This window comes from Amphibalanus amphitrite, unplaced genomic scaffold (assembly GCF_019059575.1).
Source record: "Amphibalanus amphitrite isolate SeventyFive unplaced genomic scaffold, NRLGWU_Aamphi_draft 001293F_arrow, whole genome shotgun sequence".
Lineage (NCBI taxonomy): Eukaryota > Metazoa > Arthropoda > Thecostraca > Balanomorpha > Balanidae > Amphibalanus > Amphibalanus amphitrite.
The window spans coordinates 114,527-138,794 of NW_024882786.1; the positions used below are offsets into that span (position 1 = coordinate 114,527).

General features: G+C 48.8%; 1 protein-coding gene across 5 annotated transcripts; it reads left to right on the plus strand.

Annotated features, from left to right (window-relative positions):
* Window positions 1-825: 825 nt before the first annotated feature.
* Window positions 826-23,775, plus strand: LOC122371926 (lipid droplet-associated hydrolase-like). 5 transcript variants are annotated; one of them, XM_043348720.1, is made up of 5 exons: window positions 18,141-18,246; window positions 18,549-18,695; window positions 18,952-19,018; window positions 22,369-22,509; window positions 22,766-23,775. In XM_043348720.1, exons 4-5 carry the CDS (start codon window positions 22,404-22,406, stop codon window positions 23,461-23,463), a joined length of 804 nt encoding a protein of 267 aa, XP_043204655.1. In that variant the 5' UTR covers window positions 18,141-18,246; window positions 18,549-18,695; window positions 18,952-19,018; window positions 22,369-22,403; the 3' UTR covers window positions 23,464-23,775. The 5 variants fall into 5 exon arrangements, with proteins under 5 accessions (XP_043204651.1, XP_043204653.1, XP_043204655.1 ...); XM_043348718.1 differs by lacking the exon at window positions 18,952-19,018 and having other exon boundaries at window positions 18,136-18,246; XM_043348716.1 differs by lacking the exons at window positions 18,141-18,246; window positions 18,549-18,695; window positions 18,952-19,018 and adding an exon at window positions 826-1,081.
* The last annotated feature ends 493 nt before the right edge of the window (window positions 23,776-24,268 follow it).

Sequence of the window (24,268 nt, forward strand, 5' to 3'; positions counted from 1 at the left end):
TACGATGACTGAACTTCAGGATTGATCAACCTTTTCTTAGCCACTGCTTATAAACGAGAAAGACCAAATGCTTGTTTGTAAACTGCGTTGAAAATTTAATGATCCACCTTCAATTCTGACATGAAGGCACAAATGAAATAGTTCCCTCTCCTTTTGGAATACACAAAGCAAAAAATTTAATAAATGTTAGTGGATGGACAAGAGCAATTAGCATAGCTTTCCCTCAAGTTAACTTCTGGCACTGTTGATGATGAATTACACTGACGCTTATTCGCTTCATATTTTGTAACAAACGCGCTAAAACTGCAATATCACAGCACTATATGCTTCTTGACAAAATGCAATAATACTGAAAATTTAGCCCTGATGGCATTCATTCTTGGTGGAAACGTAATTACAAAATATTTTGTAGTAACTATTAAATTCCGGCCGAAAACAGTGCACGGTTTAAAAAAGAATCATTCCAATGACGGTCCATTCTTGCGGTCCTGAAATCGCCACTATTTCCGGCCTCTCCAACGCAACTCGTTGTCCAGACGTAAATATGCTGCCCACCTTACCCCACGGCGGAGCTCGGTTGCAATTTGTAAATACGCGTGCGGTGCGGAACTTTAATTGCAATTCCAAGCTGAATATACGCACATCCATAATAAATTATTATTCGTATAGCTAAACTGTCACCAAGCTATCCATATAAATTGACTTCACCCAAAATATCGGCAAGATTCTATTAATATATAAATTCAAATATGGCGGCTTGGACTGCCGCGTGCGTTAGGCTCCGCCCATAGCTCCGCCCACATGCGTGACGTCATTCGTGTTAGTGGACACGCAGAGAGATAGGGGACGACATGGGCCGGCCCTGTCATTCAATTTCGCGCTGGGTTGTGTAGCTGGGGGTTTTCTGCTCGGTGATATTTTTCTTGAATGTCTATTGTGCTGAAGAAACTTATCACTTCGGCGTCAATAATGACCAGGAAGAGTGCGTTTGTTAATGTAAGTGGAGTGCCGAATCTGGTAATAACCTACGGAGGATGGATTGACGACTGCTCTGCAGCAGAGGTGGTGCTTGTGATACCCGGTAAGTCATTTGAGATCTATTTCCACAACAAGGCCCTGTATATTTACCAGGAAACGCTAAAGTTACTCATTGAGACCCACGTGTTCCCTCACATTCTGTACTGCATTTCGGTGTGGGGCGGAACCACAAAAAATCAACTCACTCGGATCCAAAAACTCATCAACTTCAGTGCTCGGATCGTGACAGGCATGCGGCGTCGGGAGAGGATCGGGCCGGCTCTGGCATCCCTGGGCTGGCCCAGAGTGGAGCGGTTGGTGTGGGAGAGGGACCTACTGAAGGTGTGGAAGGCATTCCACATACCACCTTACCCTCTCTCCATCCGCCGCATGTTTGTGTCCCGCTCTGAGGTGTCTGGCCGGGTCACACGCTCTGTAGAAGCTGGCGCCCTGGAGCTCAGTTGGTGACATACAAGATATCTTGGCTCGCTCCGCGTCGCTTTGGCAATCAAAGTATGAGGGAGAAAATTTGGGATCGATTGGTGTTCGTCCCGTGTTAATCGGACGTCTAGAAGCTTAGATATTCACGAAAAACTTGTTGAACCTGCCAAAGTACCTGCCAGCTTGCTGTATCACCTGCTACTTGGTAATGTACTGAAAACTTGCTAATGTACTGAAAACCTGCCAAAGTACTTGGTATTTACTTGCCTAAATACCGCAAAGAACTTGTTCCTTTCCGACGTTTAAATCAGACGTCTTTAGTCGATCAAAGACTTTGCGAATTTGCCTTGATCTCAGATAATTTTGATTTGTTCCAATGAATTATTTGTAATTTGAATTATACTTGTTCCCAATTTGTATTTTGTTTCACCTACCTATCATTTCTAACTTGTTTTAGCGTCCTACCTATTAAGCGATTACACATACGTAGAGAGAGCCGGTGGGTGGTTATAATGCAATACCCTGCACGGTGAACAGCTTGCGAGTTTTGCAGCGGTGCGATTGCTGGGGCTTATCGCTGACAGAAAAGGGTAAATACAGTAAATACAGATGGCTGTGTTGGATCCCTTTGCTTTTGCCCAACATTCAGCGTTGGAATTGTGGCTTTACCGTCCCTCTTATCAAAGTTATCTAACTTTTTGTAGCTTCGTCAGGTTAGACACGACGCGCGTGACCTCTGGCGGCCGCTGGCGGAACTACCGCGCACGGCCCGCACACGGGCCTGGCGGCCGCCAGTGGAACTACTGCGCAGGTGGCAGCACCTACCCGTGGAGAAGCGGCTGGCAATCGGCCGCCCCACTCCCCACCCCGCCCCCACCCAGCTGGCCGCCAGACCGTGGGAACGACTCGGCTCAGCGCTGCCGGCCGCTGGACGGGGAAACCCCGCCCCGCCGCCCGCCGCCCAACACACTGCCGCCGGGCCGGCCGGTGGAATTTTCCAGCCGTCTCTCCGGAACGGCGGCACCCCGCTCATCTTCGCACGCGCATTCAGCGGCGGCTTGTCGATTTTTCGAGTGTCGGCTGCCGATCTCCCGAGAGCCGGCCACCTGTCAGCCGCCGCTCGGCTCCGTGTTAAGCATATGGGGACGGCGAATTTCTCCCGGAGGGAAGCACCTCGCTCACAAAAGCACGTGAATCAGCCGCATTCCTGTGTGGCGCGCAATGCTGAAGAGATATGTGTTTCCGCGGGTATCTCGCAGGCCCTAAGAGAAAAAGCTCGCTGCAAAAACTCAGCGCTTCAAAAAACCCGCAATCCTACTCAAATGGATATTTAAACAAGATATCTTGGCTCGCTCCGCGTCGCTTTGGCAATCAAAGTATGAGGGAGAAAATTTGGGATCGATTGGTGCTCGTCCCGTGTTAATCGGACGTCTAGAAGCTTAGATATTCACGAAAAACTTGTTGAACTTGCCAAAGTACTTGGTACTTGCTTGGTACTTGCCAAAGTACTCGGTACTTGCCAAAGTACTTGGTACTTGCTTGGTATTTGCATAAGTACTTGGTATTTGCCAAAGTACTTGGTACTTGCTTGGTATTTCCATAAGTACTTGGTACTTGCTTGGTACTCGTAAAAGTACTTGGTACTTGCTTGGTACTTGGTACTTGCTTGGTACTTGCGAAAGTACTTGGTACTTGCACTCGCCCCCCCGTTCCCCCGACTCTACTCCCACACCTACCCCCTCGGGATAATTCCGGGTTCGTCGGGTAGGAAAACTTGCCACTCTACTCCCCCCCCCCCCACACACACACAGAGCCATTTGGTATCGATCGGTGTTTATCCCGTGTCAATCGGTCGTCAATAAGCCGAGATATGCACGGCGAATTATTTCAATCGGCGTCGATCAGAATCTTCAGAACGGAGGGACCCACACTCATTTCTGGCCGTATCTCACTTTTCCGAGATGTACGTCAAACTACGTATTTAAAACTACATATTCTACAGCCGAATCTTCAAACTGGGGGTACCTCAGACCGTGGGAACGACTCGGCTCAGCACTGCCGCACGCGCATTCAGCGGCGGCTTGTCGATTTTTCGAGTGTCGGCTGCCGATCTCCCGAGAGCCGGCCACCTGTCAGCCGCCGCTCGGCTCTGTGTTAAGCATATGGGGACGGCGAATTTCTCCCGGAGGGAAGCACCTCGCTCACAAAAGCACGTGAATCAGCCGCATTCCTGTGTGGCGCGCAATGCTGAAGAGATATGTGTTTCCGCGGGTATCTCGCAAGCCCTAACAGGAAAAGCTCGCTGCAAAAACTGAGCGTTTCAAAAAACCCGAAATCCTACTCAAATGGATATTTAAACAAGATATCTTGGCTCGCTCCGCGTCGCTTTGGCCATAAAAAGATTCGGGAGAAAATTTGGGATCGAATGGTGTTTTTCCGGTGACGATCGGACGTCTAGAAGCTTCGATATTGGCGAAAAACTTGCTGAACTTGCAAAAGTACTAAGTACTTGCTTGGTACTTGCCAAAGTACTCGGTACTTGCCAAAGTACTTGGTACTTGCTTGGTATTTGCATAAGTACTCGGTATTTGCCAAAGTACTTGGTACTTGCTTGGTATTTCCATAAGTACTTGGTACTTGCTTGGTACTTGTAAAAGTACTTGGTACTTGCTTGGTACTTGCGAAAGTACTTGGTACTTGCACTCGCCCCCCCCGTTCCCCCGACTCTACTCCCACAACTACCCCCTCGGGATAATTCCGGGTTCGTCGGGTAGGAAAACTTGCCACTCTACTCCCCCCCCCCCACAGAGCCATTTGGTATCGATCGGTGTTTATCCCGTGTCAATCGGTCGTCAATAAGCCGAGATATGCACGGCGAATTATTTCAATCGGCGTCGATCAGAATCTTCAGAACGGAGGGACCCACACTCATTTCTGGCCGTATCTCACTTTTCCGAGATATCATTTCTCACTTGCTTTTCGCGTCCTACCTATTAAGCGATTACACATACGTTGAGGGAGCCGGTGGGTGGTTATAATGCAATACCCTGCACGGTGAACAGCTTGCGAGTTTTGCAGCGGTGCGATTGCTGGGGCTTATCGCTGACTGAAAAGGGTAAATACAGTAAATACAGATGGCTGTGTTGGATCCCTTTGCTTTTGCCCAACATTCAGCGTTGGAATTGTGGCTTTACCGTCCCTCTTATTAAAGTTATCTAACTTTTTGTAGCTTCGTCAGGTTAGACACGACGCGCGCGACCTCTGTCGGCCGCTGGCGGAACTACCGCGCACGGCCCGCACACGGGCCTGGCGGCCGCCAGTGGAACTACTGCGCAGGTGGCAGCACCTGCCCGTGGAGAAGCGGCTGGACATCGGCCGCCCCACTCCCCACCCCGCCCCCACCCAGCTGGCCGCCAGACCGTGGGAACGACTCGGCTGAGCGCTGCCGGCCGCTGGACGGGGAAACCCCGCCCCGCCGCCCGCCGCCCGACACACTGCCGCCGGGCCGGCCGGTGGAATTTTCCAGCCGTCTCTCCGGAACGGCGGTACCCCGTTCATCTTCGCACGCGCATTCAGCGGCGGCTTGTCGATTTTTCGAGTGTCGGCTGCCGATCTCCCGCGAGCCGGCCACCTGTCAGCCGCCGCTCGGCTCTGTGTTAAGCGTATGGGGACGGCGAATTTCTCCCGGAGGGAAGCACCTCGCTCACAAAAGCACGTGAATCAGCCGCATTCCTGTGTGGCGCGCAATGCTGAAGAGATATGTGTTTCCGCGGGTATCTCGCAGGCCCTAACAGGAAAAGCTCGCTGCAAAAACTCAGCGTTTCAAAAAACCCGCAATCCTACTCAAATGGTATATTAAACAAGATATCTTGGCTCGCTCCGCGTCGCGTTGGCCATAAAATGATTAAGGAGAAAATTTGGGATCGAATGGTGTTTTTCCGGTGACGATCGGACGTCTAGAAGCTTCGATATTGGCGAAAAACTTGCTGAACTTGCAAAAGTACTTGGTACTTGCCAAAGTACTCGGTACTTGCCAAAGTACTTGGTACTTGCTTGGTATTTGCATAAGTACTCGGTATTTGCCAAAGTACTTGGTACTTGCTTGGTATTTGCATAAGTACTTGGTACTTGCTTGGTACTTGTAAAAGTACTTGGTACTTGCTTGGTACTTGCGAAAGTACTTTGTACTTGCTTGGTACTTGTACTCGCCCCCCCCCCCTTGTTCCCCCGACTCTACTCCCACACCTACCCCCTCGGGATAATTCCGGGTTCGTCGGGTAGGAAAACTTGCCACTCTACTCCCCCCCCCCCCCACAGAGCCATTTGGTATCGATCGGTGTTTATCCCGTGTCAATCGGTCGTCAATAAGCCGAGATATGCACGGCGAATTATTTCAATCGGCGTCGATCAGAATCTTCAGAACGGAGGGACCCACACTCATTTCTGGCCGTATCTCACTTTTCCGAGATGTACGTCAAACTACGTATTTAAAACTACATATTCTACAGCCGAATCTTCAAACTGGGGGTACCTCAGACCGTGGGAACGACTCGGCTCAGCACTGCCGCACGCGCATTCAGCGGCGGCTTGTCGATTTTTCGAGTGTCGGCTGCCGATCTCCCGAGAGCCGGCCACCTGTCAGCCGCCGCTCGGCTCTGTGTTAAGCATATGGGGACGGCGAATTTCTCCCGGAGGGAAGCACCTCGCTCACAAAAACACGTGAATCAGCCGCATTCCTGTGTGGCGCGCAATGCTGAAGAGATATGTGTTTCCGCGGGTATCTCGCAAGCCCTAACAGGAAAAGCTCGCTGCAAAAACTGAGCGTTTCAAAAAACCCGAAATCCTACTCAAATGGATATTTAAACAAGATATCTTGGCTCGCTCCGCGTCGCTTTGGCCATAAAAAGATTCGGGAGAAAATTTGGGATCGAATGGTGTTTTTCCGGTGACGATCGGACGTCTAGAAGCTTCGATATTGGCGAAAAACTTGCTGAAGTTGCAAAAGTACTTGGTACTTGCTTGGTACTTGCCAAAGTACTCGGTACTTGCCAAAGTACTTGGTACTTGCTTGGTATTTCCATAAGTACTTGGTACTTGCTTGGTACTTGTAAAAGTACTTGGTACTTGCTTGGTACTTGCGAAAGTACTTGGTACTTGCACTCGACCCCCCCCCCGTTCCCCCGACTCTACTCCCACACCTACCCCCTCGGGATAATTCCGGGTTCGTCGGGTAGGAAAACTTGCCACTCTACTCCCCCCCCCCCCACAGAGCCATTTGGTATCGATCGGTGTTGATCCCGTGTCAATCGGTCGTCAATAAGCCGAGATATGCACGGCGAATTATTTCAATCGGCGTCGATCAGAATCTTCAGAACGGAGGGACCCACACTCATTTCTGGCCGTATCTCACTTTTCCGAGATGTACGTCAAACTACGTATTTAAAACTACATATTCTACAGCCGAATCTTCAAACTGGGGGTACCTCAGACCGTGGGAACGACTCGGCTCAGCACTGCCGCACGCGCATTCAGCGGCGGCTTGTCGATTTTTCGAGTGTCGGCTGCCGATCTCCCGAGAGCCGGCCACCTGTCAGCCGCCGCTCGGCTCTGTGTTAAGCATATGGGGACGGCGAATTTCTCCCGGAGGGAAGCACCTCGCTCACAAAAGCACGTGAATCAGCCGCATTCCTGTGAGGCGCGCAATGTTGAAGAGATATGTGTTTCCGCGGGTATCTCGCAGGCCCTAACAGAAAAAGCTCGCTGCAAAAACTGAGCGTTTCAAAAAACCCGCAATCCTACTCAAATGGATATTTAAACAAGATATCTTGGCTCGCTCCGCGTCGCTTTGGCAATCAAAGTATGAGGGAGAAAATTTGGGATCGATTGGTGTTCGTCCCGTGTTAATCGGACGTCTAGAAGCTTAGATATTCACGAAAAACTTGTTGAACCTGCCAAAGTACCTGCCAGCTTGCTGTATCACCTGCTACTTGGTAATGTACTGAAAACTTGCTAATGTACTGAAAACCTGCCAAAGTACTTGGTATTTACTTGCCTAAATACCGCAAAGAACTTGTTCCTTTCCGACGTTTAAATCAGACGTCTTTAGTCGATCAAAGACTTTGCGAATTTGCCTTGATCTCAGATAATTTTGATTTGTTCCAATGAATTATTTGTAATTTGAATTATACTTGTTCCCAATTTGTATTTTGTTTCACCTACCTATCATTTCTAACTTGTTTTAGCGTCCTACCTATTAAGCGATTACACATACGTAGAGAGAGCCGGTGGGTGGTTATAATGCAATACCCTGCACGGTGAACAGCTTGCGAGTTTTACAGCGGTGCGATTGCTGGGGCTTATCGCTGACAGAAAAGGGTAAATACAGTAAATACAGATGGCTGTGTTGGATCCCTTTGCTTTTGCCCAACATTCAGCGTTGGAATTGTGGCTTTACCGTCCCTCTTATCAAAGTTTTCTAACTTTTTGTAGCTTCGTCAGGTTAGACACGACGCGCGTGACCTCTGGCGGCCGCTGGCGGAACTACCGCGCACGGCCCGCACACGGGCCTGGCGGCCGCCAGTGGAACTACTGCGCAGGTGGCAGCACCTACCCGTGGAGAAGCGGCTGGCAATCGGCCGCCCCACTCCCCACCCCGCCCCCACCCAGCTGGCCGCCAGACCGTGGGAACGACTCGGCTCAGCGCTGCCGGCCGCTGGACGGGGAAACCCCGCCCCGCCGCCCGCCGCCCAACACACTGCCGCCGGGCCGGCCGGTGGAATTTTCCAGCCGTCTCTCCGGAACGGCGGCACCCCGCTCATCTTCGCACGCGCATTCAGCGGCGGCTTGTCGATTTTTCGAGTGTCGGCTGCCGATCTCCCGAGAGCCGGCCACCTGTCAGCCGCCGCTCGGCTCCGTGTTAAGCATATGGGGACGGCGAATTTCTCCCGGAGGGAAGCACCTCGCTCACAAAAGCACGTGAATCAGCCGCATTCCTGTGTGGCGCGCAATGCTGAAGAGATATGTGTTTCCGCGGGTATCTCGCAGGCCCTAAGAGAAAAAGCTCGCTGCAAAAACTCAGCGCTTCAAAAAACCCGCAATCCTACTCAAATGGATATTTAAACAAGATATCTTGGCTCGCTCCGCGTCGCTTTGGCCATAAAAAGATTCGGGAGAAAATTTGGGATCGAATGGTGTTTTTCCGGTGACGATCGGACGTCTAGAAGCTTCGATATTGGCGAAAAACTTGCTGAACTTGCAAAAGTACTAAGTACTTGCTTGGTACTTGCCAAAGTACTCGGTACTTGCCAAAGTACTTGGTACTTGCTTGGTATTTGCATAAGTACTCGGTATTTGCCAAAGTACTTGGTACTTGCTTGGTATTTCCATAAGTACTTGGTACTTGCTTGGTACTTGTAAAAGTACTTGGTACTTGCTTGGTACTTGCGAAAGTACTTGGTACTTGCACTCGCCCCCCCCGTTCCCCCGACTCTACTCCCACAACTACCCCCTCGGGATAATTCCGGGTTCGTCGGGTAGGAAAACTTGCCACTCTACTCCCCCCCCCCACAGAGCCATTTGGTATCGATCGGTGTTTATCCCGTGTCAATCGGTCGTCAATAAGCCGAGATATGCACGGCGAATTATTTCAATCGGCGTCGATCAGAATCTTCAGAACGGAGGGACCCACACTCATTTCTGGCCGTATCTCACTTTTCCGAGATATCATTTCTCACTTGCTTTTCGCGTCCTACCTATTAAGCGATTACACATACGTTGAGGGAGCCGGTGGGTGGTTATAATGCAATACCCTGCACGGTGAACAGCTTGCGAGTTTTGCAGCGGTGCGATTGCTGGGGCTTATCGCTGACTGAAAAGGGTAAATACAGTAAATACAGATGGCTGTGTTGGATCCCTTTGCTTTTGCCCAACATTCAGCGTTGGAATTGTGGCTTTACCGTCCCTCTTATTAAAGTTATCTAACTTTTTGTAGCTTCGTCAGGTTAGACACGACGCGCGCGACCTCTGTCGGCCGCTGGCGGAACTACCGCGCACGGCCCGCACACGGGCCTGGCGGCCGCCAGTGGAACTACTGCGCAGGTGGCAGCACCTGCCCGTGGAGAAGCGGCTGGACATCGGCCGCCCCACTCCCCACCCCGCCCCCACCCAGCTGGCCGCCAGACCGTGGGAACGACTCGGCTGAGCGCTGCCGGCCGCTGGACGGGGAAACCCCGCCCCGCCGCCCGCCGCCCGACACACTGCCGCCGGGCCGGCCGGTGGAATTTTCCAGCCGTCTCTCCGGAACGGCGGTACCCCGTTCATCTTCGCACGCGCATTCAGCGGCGGCTTGTCGATTTTTCGAGTGTCGGCTGCCGATCTCCCGCGAGCCGGCCACCTGTCAGCCGCCGCTCGGCTCTGTGTTAACCTTCGCCCTGGTGGGGGGGGGCCATTTTGGCCCCCCCCTGTGGTTTTTCAGCGATAACTCAGAAACCACTTGAGTTAGCGCCCTGAAACTTTGTATAGCTGTTTATTCAACATTTTTACATCATGTCCTTTTTTTGGGGGTTCGGGTCAGGTCAGGTCAGGTCACAAGGTCACCAAAACTGACACCACCTCTAAAAAAGTTCAAAGCTCTCTCAAAGGCACAGCTTTTATCCGATCGATGTAAAATTTACAGTACTTGAAGATGTCACCCAGCTCTACAAAATGGCTATCTCGGATTTTTTATAAATGTGACCTAAGGTCAGGTCAGGTCATCGCTGCTCCCCATTATAAGTCAATGGGAGAATCGAAAAGTAGTTGTTTTTCAGCTAAATCGGGCGTGATTGTTCCTATATTTCGTTATTGAAGTGTCTTGGGTCAGCAAATCACAGCCCATGTGAAACCATTTGCTTGTGACCTCGCTGAGGTCACGCTAGGTCATCTCCCTGGTCACCAGAGGTCACCAGCGGTTTTTCTGCACTTACTTGTTATTGAATAGAGATAGAGACTCCGTTCGACGTTTATCGTGTTTGTCTCGTCAATGCGGATCGAATGATATGCAGCATGACCTATTTCGGTAAGGTCATGACCTTGACCTGAGGTCAAATTTTCAAAATGACCTTTCGAGGTCAAACTATATATCATTCGACGCGTCTCGACGAGCCAAGCACGATGGTGCATGAATCGTTTCTCTATTTTCTCGTGAATGCATGCTATAGTTAAAAACATTTTCAACGAAATTTGCCAAGTTGACCTTGCATGACCTCTGTAGGCCAAACCGTTGAGCTGAGGTCAAATCTGACGAACCTTGGCGAAAGAGCTTGAAAAGAGCTATCGATTGCTTTTTTCCGCGGCTCTCTAGCTCTTCTAGTTTCCGAGCTACAGCGGAATATGTCCGGCAACACCGAAAACACTGAAATTTGACCTATGATGACCTCTAGCGACCTCAATATTGACCTTAGCGAAAAAATGACCGAAATACTTTCGAACGTACTTGTTATGGGCTTTCGTTTGCTTTTTTCCGCGTCTTCCTAGCCCTCTTCGTTTTCGAGTTAGACGGGGGGGGTCATTTTGGCCCCCCCCCACCAGGGCGAAGGTGGCTCAGACCCACACCAGGGCGCGGGTTAAGCGTATGGGGACGGCGAATTTCTCCCGGAGGGAAGCACCTCGCTCACAAAAGCACGTGAATCAGCCGCATTCCTGTGTGGCGCGCAATGCTGAAGAGATATGTGTTTCCGCGGGTATCTCGCAGGCCCTAACAGGAAAAGCTCGCTGCAAAAACTCAGCGTTTCAAAAAACCCGCAATCCTACTCAAATGGTATATTAAACAAGATATCTTGGCTCGCTCCGCGTCGCTTTGGCCATAAAAAGTTTCGGGAGAAAATTTGGAATCGAATGGTGTTTTTCCGGTGACGATCGGACGTCTAGAAGCTTCGATATTGGCGAAAAACTTGCTGAACTTGCAAAAGTACTTGGTACTTGCTTGGTACTTGCGAAAGTACTCGGTACTTGCCAAAATACTTGGTACTTGCTTGGTATTTGCATAAGTACTCGGTATTTGCCAAAGTACTTGGTACTTGCTTGGTATTTGCATAAGTACTTGGTACTTGCTTGGTACTTGGTACTTGCTTGGTACTTGTACTCGCCCCCCCGTTCCCCCGACTCTACTCCCACCCCTACCCCCTCGGGATAATTCCGGGTTCGTCGGGTAGGAAAACTTGCCACTCTATCCCCCCCCCCCCCAGAGCCATTTGGTATCGATCGGTGTTTGTCCCGTGTCAATCGGTCGTCAATAAGCCGAGATATGTACGGCGACTTTTCAATCGGCGCCGATCAGAATCTTCAGGACGGAGGTACCCACACTCATTCCTGGCCGTAAAGTACTTGGTACTTGCTTGGTACTTGTAAAGGTACTTGTTACTTGCTTGGTACTTGCGAAAGTACTTGGTACTTGCACTCGCCCCCCCCCCGTTCCCCCGACTCTACTCCCACACCTACCCCCTCGGGATAATTCCGGGTTCGTCGGGTAGGAAAACTTGCCACTCTACTCCCCCCCCCCCACAGAGCCATATGGTATCGATCGGTGTTTATCCCGTGTCAATCGGTCGTCAATAAGCCGAGATATGCACGGCGAATTATTTCAATCGGCGTCGATCAGAATCTTCAGAACGGAGGGACCCACACTCATTTCTGGCCGTATCTCACTTTTCCGAGATGTACGTCAAACTACGTATTTAAAACTACATATTCTACAGCCGAATCTTCAAACTGGGGTACTTCAGACCGTGGGAATGACTCGGCTCAGCACTGCCGCACGCGCATTCAGCGGCGGCTTGTCGATTTTTCGAGTGTCGGCTGCCGATCTCCCGAGAGCCGGCCACCTGTCAGCCGCCGCTCGGCTCTGTGTTAAGCATATGGGGACGGCGAATTTCTTCCGGAGGGAAGCACCTCGCTCACAAAAGCACGTGAATCAGCCGCATTCCTGTGTGGCGCGCAATGCTGAAGAGATATGTGTTTCCGCGGGTATCTCGCAAGCCCTAACAGGAAAAGCTCGCTGCAAAAACTCAGCGCTTCAAAAAACCCGAAATCCTACTCAAATGGATATTTAAACAAGATATCTTGGCTCGCTCCGCGTCGCGTTGGCCATAAAATGATTAAGGAGAAAATTTGGGACCGATTGGTGTTCGTCCCGTGTTGATCGGACGTCTAGAAGCTTAGATATTCGCGAAAAACTTGTTGAACTTGCCAAAATACCTGCCAGCTTGCTGTATCACCTGCTACTTGGTAATGTACTGAAAACTTGCTAATGTACTGAAAACCTGCCAAAGGTGAACTTGAACTTGCCTAAATACCGCAAAGAACTTGTTCTAAAATAGTTTTCCTTTCCGACGTTTAAATCAGACGTCTTTAGTCCACCAAAGACTTCCCGAATTTTCCCTGGTCTCAGTGCGTTTTGATTTTTTTTCAATGATTTGCTTACAATTTAAGGTGTGTTTAATTTCAATTCGTATTTTATTTCACCTACCTATCATGTCTCACTTGCTTTTGGCGTCCTACCTATTTAGCGATTACACTTACGATGAAAGAGCCGGTCGGTGTTTATAATGCAATACCCTGCACGGTGAACAGCTTGCGAGTTTTGCAGCGGTGCGATTGCTGGGGCTTATCGCTGACTGAAAAGGGTAAATACAGTAAATACAGATGGCTGTGTTGGATCCCTTTGCTTTTGCCCAGCATTCAGCGTTGGAATTGTGGCTTTACCGTCCCTCTTATTAAAGTTATCTAACTTTTTGTAGCTTCGTCAGGTTAGACACGACGCGCGCGGCGGTATCCATCTGGCGGCCGCTGGCGGAACTACCGCGCACGGCCCGCTTGCCGCACGGGCCTGGCGGCCGCCAGTGGAACTACTGCGCAGGTGGCAGCACCTGCCCGTGGAGAAGCGGCTGGCAATCGGCCGCCCCACTCCCCACCCCGCCCCCACCCAGCTGGCCGCCAGACCGTGGGAACGACTCGGCTCAGCACTGCCGCACGCGCATTCAGCGGCGGCTTGTCGATTTTTCGAGTGTCGGCTGCCGATCTCCCGAGAGCCGGCCACCTGTCAGCCGCCGCTCGGCTCTGTGTTAAGCATATGGGGACGGCGAATTTCTCCCGGAGGGAAGCACCTCGCTCACAAAAGCACGTGAATCAGCCGCATTCCTGTGTGGCGCGCAATGCTGAAGAGATATGTGTTTCCGCGGGTATCTCGCAAGCCCTAAGAGAAAAAGCTCGCTGCAAAAACTCAGCGCTTCAAAAAACCCGCAATCCTACTCAAATGGATATTTAAACAAGATATCTTGGCTCGCTCCGCGTCGCTTTGGCCATAAAAAGTTTCGGGAGAAAATTTGGAATCGAATGGTGTTTTTCCGGTGACGATCGGACGTCTAGAAGCTTCGATATTGGCGAAAAACTTGCTGAACTTGCAAAAGTACTTGGTACTTGCTTGGTACTTGCGAAAGTACTCGGTACTTGCCAAAATACTTGGTACTTGCTTGGTATTTGCATAAGTACTCGGTATTTGCCAAAGTACTTGGTACTTGCTTGGTATTTGCATAAGTACTTGGTACTTGCTTGGTACTTGGTACTTGCTTGGTACTTGTACTCGCCCCCCCGTTCCCCCGACTCTACTCCCACCCCTACCCCCTCGGGATAATTCCGGGTTCGTCGGGTAGGAAAACTTGCCACTCTATCCCCCCCCCCCCCCAGAGCCATTTGGTATCGATCGGTGTTTGTCCCGTGTCAATCGGTCGTCAATAAGCCGAGATATGTACGGCGACTTTTCAATCGGCGCCGATCAGAATCTTCAGGACGGAGGTACCCACACTCATTCCTGGCCGTAAAGTACTTGGTACTTGCTTGGTACTTGTAAAGGTACTTGTTACTTGCTTGGTACTTGCGAAAGTACTTGGTACTTGCACTCGCCCCCCCCCGTTCCCCCGACTCTACTCCCACACCTACCCCCTCGGGATAATTCCGGGTTCGTCGGGTAGGAAAACTTGCCACTCTACTCCCCCCCCCCACAGAGCCATATGGTATCGATCGGTGTTTATCCCGTGTCAATCGGTCGTCAATAAGCCGAGATATGCACGGCGAATTATTTCAATCGGCGTCGATCAGAATCTTCAGAACGGAGGGACCCACACTCATTTCTGGCCGTATCTCACTTTTCCGAGATGTACGTCAAACTACGTATTTAAAACTACATATTCTACAGCCGAATCTTCAAACTGGGGTACTTCAGACCGTGGGAATGACTCGGCTCAGCACTGCCGCACGCGCATTCAGCGGCGGCTTGTCGATTTTTCGAGTGTCGGCTGCCGATCTCCCGAGAGCCGGCCACCTGTCAGCCGCCGCTCGGCTCTGTGTTAAGCATATGGGGACGGCGAATTTCTTCCGGAGGGAAGCACCTCGCTCACAAAAGCACGTGAATCAGCCGCATTCCTGTGTGGCGCGCAATGCTGAAGAGATATGTGTTTCCGCGGGTATCTCGCAAGCCCTAACAGGAAAAGCTCGCTGCAAAAACTGAGCGTTTCAAAAAACCCGAAATCCTACTCAAATGGATATTTAAATTAAATTAAATAAATAAACCAGGGAAATAAGCTAAAATTAGAGCGCTCTATTTATTGCTCCTGCCCCATGTTGAAGAGATACCCCTAAAAGCGTGATCTTTTATCGGCCCTTACGCAGCAAGGCAGTAATTCTCAGACCGGTGGATGGTATCAATAGAAAGAGAATGCGTCAAAGATTAACATGAATTAATTAAAATAACATTAAAATGTTAATTAAGCGTGGAAATAAGTCCCAAACATAAGCTAATTATTGCTCCTACCTCGGCGACGGCGCTCCCCGCAGTCGGCGGAGAAGCTAAAATAAAAGCCACCATCCTCCTCCGTAAGTCAATTTTAGAGCGGCCGAGTGGGCCGATGCGGGGCCACCAAACTGAGGTGAGACGTGGCTAGTAATTGCAAACCGCCATAGAAATCAATATCTTAAGACGTACCATATGGGATGATTACTCTGAAGCTGGAGTGAAAGCATGAGTAGATTGCAAGAAACGAAATGCACATATTGGTTGAATTATGTACAATAGGCACAGCTCAGATGAAGCCATTTCTATGATGTTGATATATGACATAACCCTTCCTCTCCTCACCTATGACCTAAGTGCATTGGCAGTTACCGGCAGTTTTTGAGCACGAGTGTAATTCGCCATCGGACCGCAATACATGTTGCCAGGCTGCTGCAATTACAACGAACATACGAATAATGCCTTCATTTGTAGGCGTTTGTTTTTTAGGCGGTCTTTGACGTGCAAGGGGGGCGGGGGCATACCTGTCGACAACTTGAGTTTCTCCGAATTTCAAAAACTCCCAGAATTTCAATTCCTTATGCACTGTTGTAGGTACAGCTATGTTCACAAGTTTTCGTTTCCTCCTGTTCTAAAAAGGATGATATTTGTCGATTTCGTGCGTCGCTGATAGGAGGGTGCGTTTAATAATTAGGCCCAACGCTTTCTGCATCCGCGAGTACCTTCAAAAGGGAACAACAGTTTCCATTTATTACACTATGGGACATGTGACAAAATGACCACTGGAACACGCATGAAACGGAGCTCATATTCCTAAAAATGTCTACAATCACTTCTTTTCTGACACTATTAGCAAATACCATCTCAAGTTAGGTGGTTGACAGACAGTTAATGCCTAATGGAGATCTGGGGAGACTGAGTGATGCCAATTCACCACTTAACTGATAATGAGGGCCGAGGGAAGAGAAACATGCAACATGCACAACTGACAACTTGACAAGTGACAAAACACTACCACTATTGTGCAGTGCAGTGTGCACAACAAATTACAGCAGCCAGCCCAAAAATGCTTTTGGTGGCTAATTGCAAACAAGTCACTAAAAAATGTCTTAGTTGCAGCTGAACACTGCACAATAATCACACTGTTCACACATTGAGTGAGATGCCACAGGTGGTTTGAATCACACTTTGGTTCAACTGCAAATCTGAAGTGTTGTCATGAGGTTCATGCCTCCATGATCACAGCACTTTGGTTGTGGTTGGCATAACACTTGTAGTCTGCAGAGTTCCACATGAACTGCAGACACCTCATCTGGTGGTCTTCATGTTGCTCAACTTCTTCAGGAGGCAAATGTCGACCACCCAGCGGAAGCATGGCCCTGCAGAAAAGAAAGGTAATGCATAAGGTACAAACATTATCTGCTGAAACAGCTCCTTCTGTTGGCTGTTATTAAACTTTTAACATAGGTAACATAACAACATGTATTCCATGTATATTACATTTGTTGAAGTAAAATACTGCCGGCTATTTCAAAACCAGAAAATGAAATTATATTGTGGCATAATTCACCTGCTCAGCTATCAGTATCAAATAATAATTAATTTAATATTTGGCATATTCTATATAACACATTCATAGAATATTATGCTTCACATTACAAGGACTCACAATCTTTCTGTTGGGTGTTTGATTGACGCATTAACTGAGTTTGTCTTAGGTTTTATTATTGCAAAAAATTCATATTGCATTATTGTATCAAAATACTGCCAGCAATAACAAAACAAGAACATGAAATGCCAATGAGCAAGCCGCCATTCCTTAAAATGGATTACTTTGAAAGGAATTTTAGTTTCTTTTAAGGAAAAGGAGAAATGATTATCAGGTAATTATCAGAAAATCACTCAACCTGCAAGTGGCTGGGTGGTTTCACAGCAAACATCAAGCCAAAACATATACTTACATCTATCTAACAATTGAGCCATTTGACTACTACAAGGATATGTGAGCAAAATAAGAATCCAATTATCCAATGTTGACTTCCTTGCAAAGTTTATGCCTTATTTTATGAAAATGTGTCACTAGAATATGATACTTATCATCGAATATTATTTAATTTACGATTTATTTCGATCGGAATGCACATGGAGTCCCGCGCCATTTTCGTCGACGATGAATATGATCGTGTTTCATGAAGAGATAAGGGGTTTCAATGGTCTTTCAAAGCAATAATTTGATGCAAAAATGTGTAGGAAATAATATGAAGCTGGTTCAAATGGCCATCAACCATTTAAAACACCGAAAATACTCACAACTCCGTCCCGACGACCACGCAGCACCGCGAACGCCACACTACTGGCACAATGCCAAAACTGCTGTCACAGCGGAAATGTTTTTTTTTTCTCGATTGCAATTGTGGAATTATTAATTAAACAGAAGATGATCTTTCCGAAAAACCGACTCATTTCATACACAGATGCATGGAAAATAAAAAAATCCCGGTAAGTTTATTTGTATTGTTTTGTCGATTTTGACATGCTCCTAGTTTGCAGCCATATTTCGATATGTTCTACAGGGAGTTCAGAATTATTTCAGGACCAATCTTTTCCTCATTCATTTTCCCGTCGATCATGAAATTTTTAGAGCGGAACAATTGGTTTCCAGGCGGTCCGAGCGATTTTCGTGAGAAGGGTGCAAAAATCGGCGTCATTTTTAGAGCCTCGACACCAGCTCAACACAGGACCCTATGGGAGACGGTGAAGTAGCGGGAGCAATAAATAGAGCACTCTAATTTTAGCTTATTTCCCTGGTGTGTCACCGACTGAGCTGCAGAAGTGTAGGCTCTCTTCCACACAGAGAACGTTTAGTTACCGCGCTGCTGCCGCGTGGAACCGGCTGCCGTCGGCCGTCAGGGAGCAGCCCACGCTGACCGCGTTTCGCCGCGCAGTGGCGGCCAGCGAAGCCTGAGGTCTTGGGGTGCTGTGTTTTATTCCGGTTTTAGTGCAATTAGTTGTCTTATTTTATCTGCCAGTGCCTATTGCCTTCTTGCATTTTACTGTATTGTGCATGACGCTGAATCCTGAAAAAACCATGTTATGTGGATGGATTTTAGATCAATACATACATACATACATACATACATATTTAGGAGGTATGCATATCAGGTTTTGAGCAGGGATTATTATTAATCATAATGTGTCTGGCACAAATTGTCGAACAGCTGCAAGGTAATCCTATGGAAAATGACTTAGTGCGTAAAGCCTTTTTCAGATTTCAGTATTTCAATTTGAAATTTAAATCAATTTTTAAGAGATTTACATGGATTCGAATTTGATTTAAATATTAAAAGCCATTTTTACAAGTATGGAATAGAAGCTTATGACAAACAGGAAATCTACATGACATTTCTACATAATCGTAAGGATTTGGACACTAAACAAGGATATTCTCTGCTATGCTCCATTCTCCCTGCTCCATCACTCTTTTTCAGCAGTTTTTGCTACTACAAATCACTATTTGGCATGCCGCGTTTGACAACTCAGGAACCATCAGCCGGCCGATTCAGTGCTAAAAACCTTGGCTGGTGCATCTATATTCTATAGGATTCAGGGTTCCTGTTTCTCATATTCAGTTCCTTTCTGCCTTGCTTTCTTGACACTGGGAACCCAACCAGGTGTGGCGACCCTGCTTCTGCAAGACATTATATGGTGGTCCAGAAGCATTGGATGATGCATATGAAGGTTAGTCAGCAAATATTGGCTTATCAATATTCAATTTAGAGCAGACTCCTCTGAGCAGATATGAACCAATGCTGGAAGTTTTACATGGTAAATTTGAAGTCAAGCTGTTGTATTTTGTTGTGCTCTTATGTCCTCTGATACTTGATGTCATTAAGTAGATAGGTAGGTACTTTTCTGTGTTGCTGTGCTATGGAGCTCCATTAGATCAAGGATTTAGTAGGTATTTAAATTATCTCAAAAGCAACATTTAAATACAAGACTCATTCAGAGGCCTCAGAGAATAATTGCAATTTGGCACCTTTTTAGGTAGTGTACTGTAGTACCTATTGCAGTTAATTGCAGTTTTTCTTATTGCAGTTTTCCAAAGCTCAGACTTACTGCTAATGCTCAGGTTATTAGAACTCTCCTATCAGGACAATCAGTCTGTCACTTTCTAGTTGTAATCTGGTTTTATTACAACAGAGGTTTTGTCAGCTTAGGACTCAAAACTGGTTCTGTGTTCTGGGCTGGGACTATGGAGCATCTGTGCAAATTAGCTGGGTGCGATTCCAGGGCTCCTCGCACACATCATGTTATACCGAGGAAATGAGGAGCAGATTCTCGAGTGTCGTGTGTCTTTCTTTGGGCAGGCGGAGGTATGCTCTCTTGCGGTAGTGCTGTCTTTTCTCGAGAGATGATTAGTTTATTGCGTTGGTCTCCTCGCGGCACGATGCGAGAGTCAGCTTACAGGGATCGGATTTCAATCAGCCGACCAGCGTGAAAGGACGGAACGTTATCTTTGTTCCTGTCGCCGCTAAATTGGTCAGAACTGCAGTTTCCGGCCCGAGTGCCCATCTGCACTAATCCCGGCCCAGGCCGGCCGTCGGTCTGGTCCGGTTCTGCGTACCGGCCCTCTCATCGCTCCGCTGATTCCGCTCAAGATTACTTTAATTCCACTGTGCTGCTAGTTGACACATACGATCTCTGCTGGACCCGGTGACCGGATGTAGTTTTCTGGTGCCGTCATACGTCGCTCGGGTGGTCGCTAACGCGTGATTATGTTTATAACAATGGGTATTTTTATGTCTTCCGGAAATACGTTGTTCGTATTAGCGTGCTGCTCAAGGCCTCAGTAGTTACCTAAAAAGATTTATAAAAACGAGTTGACATTAGTGTATTCTCTCTCAAAATCAATATGCCTACGTGTATGTATATCTTGCGCTTTTATCATCGGCCTAATGAGTGGGCACTGGGCGGGGCAAGGATCATACTTGTCCTCCACACAGTTATCGTTTTACATGCGGCCGTGGGTGACAATGTTTTTGCTATCCTTTTGCAGAACAATGTATGTGTATTGCCGGTTATGCAATGCACAATGGTGTCCATGCAATGGTGTCCATGTCAGGACAGTGTTAACCACATCATTAGCGTCGCCACGGGGGGGGGGCAAGCGGGGCAACTTGCCCCCCCCCCCCAACCTCTGACCGGGCACCCCCTGACATCGATACAGATCCGATGAGATTTTGGAGTCGGGAAAAAATGGGGGTACCTTTCTGAGAATGCCTGTGAGGTCAGACTCGGTTTGAGCGTGCAGTTCAAACCAGAGTCTGACTCGCAGTCGCCAAAATCTTCAAGACTCCGAGTCCAGACTCGGAAATGTTAATGCTGTGATTCATTACATGTTCCTAGTTCGTTCTTTATTACATTTTACAGCTGATTTTCATAAGTTTTGGAGTGCTGACACAATTTTTGTTCAAAGCGTGAAACGAAATCTTCGGGGCCTTTCTCAACTCGTCAAATGTCTGCGACAGGCTCAAGTACCTACCGTACAAGTGTCGCAGGGCTCATGAGCTTGCTTTAAACAAAGGCTCCTAAGGAGCTCCAGTGAGCCCTAAAGAAGCTTTCAGAGGGCCCAAACCGGCCTCTGAAAGTCCCACTGGTGTTCATGTTCTCTGAGGGCCCATACAGGGATCTTTGAGCCTTCGAACATTTCTGAGAACCTTAACTGGCCTCTGATAGTTCAGCCAAATTTTTGAGGCGACAGACTTTGCCAACCCCAAGCCGGCATCTGAGGGGTCACAGCCCACGTGTCCCTCTGAGGTCCGCAACACATGTTTATTATGTCCCTACGTAGGGTCCTTAGGGATTCGACACAGACCCCGAGGGTTCACACTGCTATCCGAGGGCTCCAGGCTCACCCTGGGCCTAGTCTCTTAGCGCCCGCCGCCCACACTGCTTCTGAGGGCCCCACCTTGGGCTCGGAAAGCCCTAAAGCACCACGTACACGTAAATATTTGAGGTGACCCACGTCGATCTCCGGGATCCTAAGCAGTAAGCAGGCTTCCGAGAGTCAGCACTGACCCTGAGTGGCCTGAAATGGCCTGGAAGTCACAAACCTATCTCTACGGGATCCCTTGCCGCTATGCCGTGCGTTACTTTTGGTTCCGTTTAACAGTTTTTGTTCGCGTTTGCAGCGCTTCCCTTCACACGAAAAACGAGAAACTTTTGTTTACACTCGAGTGAACAAAACACTTCATCTCACTGAAGCAAAGATGAATTACTTCCGAATTCCGATTCACACTTCCGACATTCACTCTCCGCCGAATGCCCAACTTAGCTACGATCGGCGGCTGGGATAAGTCCTATGCATTTCACGTAAAACCTCTGCATGCATGCGTGAATGGAGGTTCTAGCAGGGTGATCCGATTAAATGGAGCGTTTTTCACCTCTTAATGGGTAATGATCGTGAGCGTCGAGCGTCTGCACAGGGGCCCTCTGCAGTGCGTCGGCAATCGCAGCCACTATAATTCTACCAGTCGTTTTGTTATGAAATTTCAAAATTTCGAATTTTTCTGTAAAAAATTACATGTCATAGCTAGAAGGAAACCTTTGTCACCATCGGATTCCTCGCACCATTGCGCGTCGAATGATATGTAAAACGAGTGAGTAAAGACTGGGGAAAGGCAAGTTTTGACACAAAAGTTGATTTTGCCCCCCCCAACCGACAATCTCTGGCGACGCCTATGAACCACATGGATCTTGCACCTCATATATGCTGAAGCCTGCATGAACCAAATGATTGTACCAACTGTACGATTGGAATTATCCGTAATGCTTTATCCGACAGAGCTGAGGAATTGAAGTTGAGTTTTTAGTACGAAAATTTGTGAGTCTGCTTCGGAATGTTTTCTTTTTTATCCGAACATATTTGACCTGACGGACGCTCATACCTCGTTTGACTCATCTATCTCAGTACCAATTCGATAGATGAGGACACACCCATCTCGCACTCAGGGTTGGGAAGATCGAAGGATCCATTATGACCATTGACTGATCGCATCTGACAGATGACTGATTTTTTTTTTCTACAGGTAATCCGGGTCTGATCGAGTACTACGACCAGTTCATGTCAACATTGTTTGAGGAGCTCGGTGGGAAAATTCCCGTCTGGGGCATCAGCCATGGCGGACACAGCCTGCCCGAGAACGACAGCTGCCTCCCCGACCTCAACGGTGAGCTTTGTGATAATTTAACGGTGGACAACCGTACACTGTGTACTGTGGTTGATACTTTGGAGCTTACTTTGGATTCCATTTCCAAGTAAATGAACGAAGGAGAAATAACCTGCGCCGTTGCGGTGCCGCGATTGTTTCGTGTGTTGGATAAGCCTGTGTCTCCTTCAACTCGATCCCATGTGTACCGCCTTTCATGCTGTGTGTATATTTTCGCGTGCACCATATATCTGACGGTCACCCGTGTGTTCGGCAGACCACCCTTCGCTGTACGATCTGGAGGGTCAGACGGAGCGCAAGGTGGAGTTTATCCGGTCGCACCTGCCGGCCGAGACGCGCCTGCACCTGGTGGGCCACTCGATCGGCAGTCAGATCTCGCTGCAGACGGAGCGCCGGCTGCCGCCGCGCCGCGTCGCCTCCTCGTACCACCTGTTCCCCACGGTGCAGCGGATGCGCGTGTCTCCGGCCGGCCGCCGCGTCTGGCTGCTGTCGCGCTACCTGGGCTCGCTGGTGATGGCCGTGGCCGCCCTGCTGGCCTGGCTGCCGCGACGGGTGCGCGCTGCCGCCGTGCGCCTCTGGCTGCCGGGCGACACGCCGGCGCACGCCCTGGAGGCCTCCGTGGAGCTGCTGCGGCCCGCCTCGGTGGCGCGCGCCATGGCCATGGCGCACGACGAGCTCATTAAAGTCGACCAGCTGGATGAGGAGCTGCTGCGCGGTGCTGCGCCGCGCGCGCGCTTCTACTTCTCGCGCTCGGACCCGTGGGTGCCGCTGGAGAATGTGGAGGTGATGAAACAGGCAGTGCCCGAGCTGGACACGGTCATATGTGAGAACGGCTACCCGCACGCGTTCGTGCTGCGAGAGGACGCCGTCGGAGGGTGCGCCAAACATGTGGCCACCTGGGTGAAGAAGTTCTCAGAGGTGGTCGTGGAAGGGAAGGAGGAAAAGGCGATGTAGATGGCACTGTCATCGGTACGTGATGCCCTGGTTGTGATTGTTGGGAGATGTTAGAATGTTTATACACGGGCTCGATCAGAGTTTAGGAGAAGTGATAAACAGAGATATGCTGCGTCGGTAGACAAGTGGGCAGAGGGGAACAAATAAGCTGAGGTTATACTGTGCTACAAATTTACTGCTACGCTTTGCTGAGTTGGACTCGAGTCGCCAACGGAATGAGAGCTGTTCGGCGTTCGTTCTCAGCATGATGAAATCCATGTGTTGTGGGTTGTGTATCGGGATACAGTGACAAGTAAGACCCGGGTTTATGGGACGATAGAGATTGTACTATAGCTAAGAACGATTTTTTTTACCAAAATCATCGAAAAAGTTCGAACGTAACTAAATTGGGAAAGGTCGATGGGATGTATATTGTGTTTGCGTATGCCATTATGTTTATTATCTGGAATTGTTTGTTTCCCTCAACCGATGCCATTATTATGTGCAATTATGTTTGGATTACGCATGAATTATTTGATTGAAATATATTTAGGTTATCAACCATCTGTTGATGCTTCAATAGTGTTATCTGCTTTCAGTTGGTGCATGGCTGTTCCCAAGCTGAGCCAGCATCTCAGTCATAAACATTAACGGAGCGGATCGCCTGTCAATACGCGTACTGCCGTAGTCGTTGATAGGATTGACGGCGGTGAGCTCACATTAAATTTACGATTTACTTGAATGAGACCTTCGACAGTGTTAATCACGACGGCCCCTGTAGAAAATGATATGTCAGGGTGTACCCGCCACCCGGTACCTTTTAATT

Bases quoted from the DNA above. Each gene is read 5' to 3' on its own strand.
- LOC122371926 (XM_043348716.1), top strand. From the start codon at position 928: ATGTCTATTGTGCTGAAGAAACTTATCACTTCGGCGTCAATAATGACC. The intron at 1,082-22,368 runs GTAAGTCATTTG...TTTTTTCTACAG, and splicing joins GGTGGTGCTTGTGATACCCG to GTAATCCGGGTCTGATCGAG. The intron at 22,510-22,765 runs GTGAGCTTTGTG...TGTGTTCGGCAG, and splicing joins CTGCCTCCCCGACCTCAACG to ACCACCCTTCGCTGTACGAT.